This window comes from Hevea brasiliensis, chromosome 16 (genome assembly GCF_030052815.1).
Source record: "Hevea brasiliensis isolate MT/VB/25A 57/8 chromosome 16, ASM3005281v1, whole genome shotgun sequence".
Classification (NCBI taxonomy): Eukaryota; Viridiplantae; Streptophyta; class Magnoliopsida; order Malpighiales; family Euphorbiaceae; genus Hevea; species Hevea brasiliensis.
In genome coordinates this window covers 62,335,746-62,343,941 of record NC_079508.1, presented here as the reverse complement: position 1 = coordinate 62,343,941, position 8,196 = coordinate 62,335,746, and the positions used below count along the sequence as shown (strand labels likewise).

Sequence of the window (8,196 nt, the reverse complement as noted above, 5' to 3'; positions counted from 1 at the left end):
GGGACAGATTGTTTAGTTTACGGATGAGAGAGTGATGGATGAAGCCCACATACATTGGACATTCGTGTGAAGCTTGTCTTCATTAGTCTGAGCCCAAATGTCTTTCTTGTGCGACAACAAAAACGCGCCGTTCTATTTACCAAAATTCCACAATTACACGCTTCGAAGTAGGTGGATAAAATGGTAAACAACCTTTTCAACTTTCTATCGTAAAAGTTTGGTCTATTGACTGAAAAAACTTAAAACTTTATGTGAATTGTTTATTTTATCAAAATTTTGAAATTTTGGATAATTAAATACAAATTTTTAAATTTGGGGAGTTTAAATTTTTGTTTTTTTATTGAGTTATGAGTTATAATTTGTGGAATTTTTTATTATATGATTTTAATTTTTTATTGAATTATGAAATATTTGAATTTAAGTTCAATTTTGGCCGATGTTTCTTTGGTTTATTTTCTAAGAAAAATTCTTTGATTTAACTTTAGGTTCAATTGAGATTTTATTGCTTTGAGAAGATCAATGTCAATATAAAATAAAATAACATATATATATATATATATATATATATTTTTAATTTTAACGTAATAATAACGGTTTAATTGATGAGATTTAAGAATTAATTAGTGAAATTAGACTATGCAAATTAGAGATTAAATATTACCTTCCGTAATTACTACACTTGTATCGTTTCAAGTATTTTATAAAGTTTTTTGCATAAAAATTAAAAAAATAATTAAATAATTTTATTTTTAATATTAATAATTTATTAAAATGTTATTATATTTAATTAAGATAAAAAAAATATAATACAAAAGAGATAAATATATTAAAATAATAATAACCAAAAGCAAAACTAAGCAAATACTTTTTTAATTTTATAAAAAAATAAATAAAATAAATAAAATTTTAAAACAAAATGAAATGAGAAATTTTCTCATCATAAAAATGCATTAATTTGTAATCATCAATTTTGAATGCAATGATTAAGATTAAAAAAAAAAAAAAAAAGAAAAAACAGGAAAAATGTTGAATGCAAGGAGTTGGGGCAGCCACTTAAAAGTAGTGGGGCAATCTTGTCCTATCGATCAGGCAAAATTAGAGGAAATTTCACAAACGATAAAGACAAGTCTTGCAAGTAGCTTTTTTTTTCATAGCTTTTCTTCATAAGCATGAATTTTCACATACAATAAAGACAAGTCTTGCAAATAGTTAACTATTTATGTCAAAATTGTTGGGCCAGCAAGAAGACTCTGCTTCTATTTGTTTTAATTAAAGTCATCAGCATGATTTGACTACAAAATGCCAGCAAAAATTACTTTCCATGATTTATTTACCATTTAATATTAAAATATTGAGATTAATTTGTATTTTTTTTATTAAATTAATATTTTAACATAATAACCAAGTACAGAAACGGATTACAATTGTTTTAAATGAAAAAAAAAAAAATTCTTCCACTTTATCGATTTATGAATTTTCCAGATAATTTGTTGCTATAAGTGAAGTCAAGAAGCACTTTTAATTTAAATGGAGCTTGGCTTGCTTGAACTTTACAGGTTTTTTATTTTTATTTAAATTTATTATAAATTTAAAATATAAATAAATAAAATTCATATATTTATAAATAAATTCATCATATATTTTCTATTTTGGATCTAAACAATAAAAACGAAAGAGAATATTAAAGAGAAAAGAAAAGCATTACTACGTAAATAATCAATTCACATTAGCTAGATGATTACACATCCATGCGTAATTTCCCTTCCACAATTTATTTCGTAGAAACATTTAAACTCCCAGTTCTTCATTTTTCATACAAATACATATAATATAGGACTCTGCTACTGACAGAGAAGTCTAATTTATTGAAGGGAGATTCATTCATTATAATTACTTTACTAGCAATTTGGGAGGGGAACCCCACAGGCATTAGCAACCTTTCTGGCACCAGGTGAGTTCACATACTGTTTCAGGTTTGGGTTCTTCAGGTACCCACAAAGGCAAGGCTTCTGCTCTCTCAACTTGCTGCAGCAAGTGCTTGATGGCGCCGTCGAAGACGAGATCGCCGGCAGGCATGAGCTCAGCTGCACTGGATTGCAAGTCACTGCATTTGACAAGCGCACCTCTGTTAAAAGCATCAGCGCCGCCACCGCCACAACCATCCATAGGGATGAACCAGAAACCTTCTTCATCTTCAGGAATTCACTATATATGTGGAAGTGGAAGTGTGTGAGAAGAAAATGGTGCGTTAGGCCAAAAGTGAGCCTAGGAATATAAAGACGGTGAACAAGGAATGTTGTGTCGATAACGCTGACGTGTCAAATTAGCAAACCAATTGGTCCTACAAAATTGAAGGTGCTGGGTCCTATCATTTAAATCAGGTTACCTGAGACGTGAGTTATACGTCTCCGGCTTAAAATTGACGAACTCAGTTTATTAATTATAAATTTTAACTAGTCATTTTATTGGGTGGCTTTTTATTAATTTTATACTTTATTATATGTCACCGTTTAATTTTGAAAACATAATTTAATATATATTTTATATTTTCATAATTATATTATAAATTTTAATAATAGCAAAATTTTAATTAATTATAACTTTATTTTAAATCTAATAAATAAATTAGTTAATACATTATTTTCTATATTATTCAACATATAAAAAAATAAAATATAAAAAATACATATATGACTTAGTGATTTTTAAATATTATTATTAAAATTTTTATATTTTAAATAGAAAAATATTTTTAAAATTATATATTTAAATTTTATAAATAATTTTTTAGTGAATATATAATCGGGTCATGGTGGCTAACAATAGCATTGGTGTCTAGAGATGTAGGCGAGGGTCTTGGCTATCTTTTTCGTTTAGTGGCCCACCCACCCACTCTGAAAACGACTTAGTTAAAGATAAGATTTAATGGTTGAAAGAGCAGTACACGTCGCACAGTGTCCAATACACTCTCAAGTTCCAACGACCCATGAGAATCTGCAGAACCGAGTGCGTCCCACGCTTGGCGTATATTTTTTTTCCATATAATGATTTTAGTCATATGATGAGTATAATTTTATAATTTTAAATTTATAAATTTAAAAGAATTTAAAATTTTAAAAAAATTACATTAAAAATAATTTTAAACTTTAGTGGTTGAGATAAAATTTAAATTTAGTTGAACTTTAAAAATAAAGATAAAAAAAATATAAACTACATGACAGCTTTTATACTTTTTTATTAGCATATGTGGCATATTCTTATGAAGAATAAAATTGTGATTCTATGTAAGCATATTATATGACATAGTAAACCAATAGAAGTTAACAACGTGAGTAATTTAATTATTAAATTTAAAAAAAAAACTATTTGATGATTATTTAATAGTTACACTTTCATAAGACTCACTTATGTATATATATTTACTCTATATTGATTTGCCATCCATGTAAGATGTTTTACACTAAGAATAAATATAAAAAAAAAATGGCATATCACAGTTTTTTATACTTTTCATTAGCTTATGTGGTGTATCCTTTTAAATCTCTCTTAAGACTTATCTTTTTACAGTAACCTCTCAAAACAATGGAAGTAGGCTTGGGACCCACGGCAGTGGATGAATATAAAGAGTACAGAATCAATGATTTATTTGCAGTAACTGGGTCATGTAGATCGGACTAAACCAGAAATCATATCATGGTTTTTATATTTTTACTTTTCATGTTAAGAGTTATCATTAAATTTTAATATCATAATAATTAAAAATCTAGTCTTAATCATCCAAAAATTCCTTCCAATGGTAATTCCCCAGTTACCCAGTCAGTTCTGGAACGAGCGATCCGAATACGGCTTAAACCTTGTACAGTGAAAGAGATTTTTACACCAACAACCATGTGATCCGCAACGTAGTTGCACCACTTCCTTACAATAAGATATACTATATTTATTTATATATTACAACAAAATAAATATATAAAAATTTTTCTTTTATTAACTTAAATTATATTATAACAATAATTATTTAATATGAATAATTTAGCATTCTTATCTCTTGCATGAAATTGAACATTCAGTTATCATAAATAGAGATAATATTAAAAGAGTTTTATCTCTTAATGGATAGATTCAGTACGAACAAAATTAATACTAATCTACTAAATTGAGAGTATCTGTTATTGCAAAGAAAAGTAAAAAAAAATTTTAATTTCACTCACTTACAATATAAATAATAATTAATGATACAAATAATTTATTTTATTAGTACGTTAATTTAAATTATTTTTTTATCTTATTATCTTTTATACATACATAAAATTTTCTCTATTTATTTTATTATGTAATTTTAATATATGAACATTTATTTTTTACTAGCACAAATAAATTTATTATTATAAAAACCTTAATCTTAAGTATATATTTCAGTATTATAAATAATTAAATATTACAATAAAGTATTATTTTTAATTTTATAATAGTTATCTAATAATATATTAATTAAATCTTAAATGTTAAATTTTTAATCTCTATATTTATCGATTCAAAAATTGAACCAAATTTAAAAACATCAATGTAGGCATTGCCACAATTTTATATTTATAAGTATATTAAATTGATTCATAAGTCAAACTGGACGTCTCTTTAGTAATTAAAAGTAACAAACTAACAACTAACAATAATGTCAAATTAAATAAGCATGATGATTACGTGTAAATAGATTTAATTTAAATCAAATGATCTACTAAAAAAATATAATTTTTCTCATTGGTTTGAAAATCCACTGTTTTCACTCAGGAAAAAATCTCATTGCATTTAGAAAAAATAAATAATTTAATATCTTTAAAATACATTTTTTTTTCTCAAGGAATATTATTTTTCAATATTTTAGCGAATTTTATAAATTTATCATTTGAAAATTATATATAATGACTGGTAACCACCAGTTCTCTTCCAACCACAAATTCTCATAGGCTCATAAATTATATGCAGCTTTCTGGCCCTAAAAAAAAAAATTTAAGAATGGGACCATCCATCTCGATCTTATCCTATGTCACAATTAGAGGGTAGGGCCGAAATCATTTTCCATAAAAACACCTTCACCTTTTGAGGGATGCCCAAGGCCCAAAGCCTACTACAGTGAGCAAGTTGTATGGCTGGAATTGGCTTGCTTCCGGATTTGAAATGAAAAGGCGGCAATATTTATTACTCGAGATCTCCCTCTCATGTTCATGAAGATCTTGCGTATCAAGGAGATCTACCCATTTCTAATGGTATCCATGGACATCTTTCAGAAGATTAGGGTGAGAACATGAATGAAAATACGAGAACAGGCTTGTAGGAAAAGCAAAGCTACAGAAAAAAGGACTTTTGGACGATGTCGTTTTGGTAAGGGCATTGGCAAGAAGGTTAAAAAAGGTATGGATAAAATTGTCAAACGGCAACATAAAAGAAAAAGATGGTATTTATTCTTGAAAAGGCAAAAATGTGGAGCAATAAACGAATTTGTAATTGAAGTCTCTTAAAATCAATTGTAAAATCACAGTTCCTGGGACTGTACAATTGGAACTAGATTTTATATTATGATTAAGTAATAACAAATTATAATAATATAATATATATTTGAAATTATTTTATCATGATGTTAGTATATTATTTAATATGGATATAACATAAAATTTTTTATCAATTATAATAAGTATTAAACGATTTAATTTTTGGATTAATTATTAAAATAATATATTTTTAAAAACTATTTATAATTTTAATGTGATTTTTAAACTATTTATAAAATTAATATTTGTTTGACAAAACACTAATTGAAAAAGAAATTTCAAAGATAAACATGTAACAAAGAATATACCAATTGAAAAATATTTTCAAAGACATTTTTGAAGTGTGTCAAATTGCTTAAGAAAATATTATTTCAAGTGATTTTTTTTTAATTATGCATAATCTCATTAGAATACATTAAAATATTGAAATGCGTGTGTGATAAAAAAATCAATAATGTCAAATTACTTAAAAAAATGACATTGTTGTCACACCTTATCACTGTGTAAGGCATAATATGATCCCATAATATACTTAATAAATTACTGAACTTCACTTAAAGATAACCCATTAAATATACTACAAAAGATTTTAAACCAATTTCCATTCCTTTTTTAAGTGATGAGCAATTTTGAACAGATATTAAAAATATTTAATTGAAGTTAAGTCATAATTAAAATTTTAATTAATTTAAAAATCTCTGCAATTTTTACAGAAAATTCAGCAAAGTGCCATCTATAATTTGAAAAATAAGTTCCTCAAAAACTTGTGAAAACACTCATAATATATATATTTCAATCCTAAACTCCAATATTATCAACACAACTCAATTTTTGACAATCACAATCTCAACAATTCATTACTTGACAAATATAAAAAGAAACTTAAATATTTCATTAAATAAAAATAACATTTTTATATTACAAAGATTTACACAGATCAAAGATAAATTCTAAAATTTATTATACAGCTGCTGAAATCAAATTTACATACATATTCAGTTACATATACATTACAATAAAAATTTACAGGGGTATAATCTATATACCCGGTAAAAATTCAAAATGCTGGTCACTTTAGTCCCAAGCAGCCTACTCTGCTACCTTATTTACCTCTTTACCTACGACAGCAATAAGAAGCTATCGCTGAGCCAAAGACTCAGTGGTACACAACTTAAAGAAAATAATAATTTATACAACAATTAATCACAATTTTTATAGGGTAAATCAATTTGAATATTAACACATATAGAATCATGCTTTATTTCTAAAGCTAGAAAGTTTCTTAAATAAACCAAATTTCATTCCATAATCACAAAATAAATTTTGAAAAATTACACAACTTAATTATAACTCCAATATCCAATTCATCCCACTAGCCAAAGGCTAATGAGGAATATCAAGGCTAGCTAGCATAAATATATGAGTACTCATTCAATTCGTTCTCAACTGGTACACACCTCAACACTTCAGCCAGAGAAGGAATACAAAACAAATTCATCCCACTAGGCAAGCTAGTGAGGAATTCTAACATATAGTTATAAAAACTGTAGTTTTAAACCATTTCAATAATTATCCAAACCTCAAAATATCTATCAATTCACATATAATTTAATTTCGCAAAATTTGGGCTAATAGCATAAAATGTTTTTGTCAACCAAATTATTCGATATCCATGAAGTCATAAATAAATTTTATAAATTATTCAATTAAAAATTCAAATCGAAAATCAAATAGAAGTTAATTGTTGTGCATAAACCTCAAATGAGTCGCCTCTTGGCTTTGATTCACTTTTCTTTATCCTTTTCAGTGTCTCATTCTACTGAAACACACAATTTAAAGTGTTTCAATACTCATTTAAATTACTTTTAATAAGTAATTCAACGATTAAAATTTTTATAGCCTTAATCTACCCAATTCGATTTATACATTTGAATCCTTTGCATTAGGTGTATTTGTGGTTACTATTCACTTGACTAATTGGTTAAAATATTGACTTTTTCATACTTAATAAGTATATTAGTTTTAATTACTCCCACATACCACATTTTGGTTTACAATTATATGGGTATTGATTGCCAATTGAAATTTCAAATTACCTAAGTGAAATTCCAAAATTTCAGTTTTGGGTATCTTAGTTCTACTGTTCCATTGGACCTTCTACAGTGGAAATTTGGCTAACTTTTCTTCATCAAAGTTGTTCCTTTATGTTTTAGCATTAATTCCATTTTTGAATTACTCCATTTGAAGTTTTGTAGCTTAAGTTATAGCCATTTAACCATAACTAGCCGGATTGGTCAATTCCAGAATTCTGGGCAAATTTTAGGTTTTGGCAGATTTGGTGAGCCAACTTTGGTTAGTAATTTGATTTGGTTATGGTCAGAATTTAGAATTGTGTCCTTCAGGAAAGTTGTTCTACTATGTCATGGCTTTCCAATGGTATAAAAATCAAGTCATTTGGACCTGTCTACGTCAAGTTATGACCATTTGAACATGTATTGTTCATGGTCAGTTTTACCTAATGGCAGGGTACCAAGTCAGGATTTAACCAAAATTTACACTAACTTATGGTTAGTTTTAGGACAAGGTTTCTACATGAAAATTGTTGCTTTGGGTCTTAATTTTCATCTCCAATTAGCCTTACACCAATTGG

The 8,196-nt window shown here is 26.6% G+C and overlaps 1 protein-coding gene across 1 annotated transcript; it reads right to left on the bottom strand.

The window, feature by feature from the left end:
* Window positions 1–1,681: 1,681 nt before the first annotated feature.
* On the bottom strand, window positions 1,682–2,263 carry LOC110652271 (non-specific lipid-transfer protein 2). Its single transcript, XM_021807834.2, has one exon. The coding sequence runs from the start codon at window positions 2,190–2,192 to the stop codon at window positions 1,899–1,901; it is 294 nt and encodes a 97-aa protein (XP_021663526.1). The 5' UTR covers window positions 2,193–2,263; the 3' UTR covers window positions 1,682–1,898.
* Between the last annotated feature and the right edge of the window lie 5,933 nt (window positions 2,264–8,196).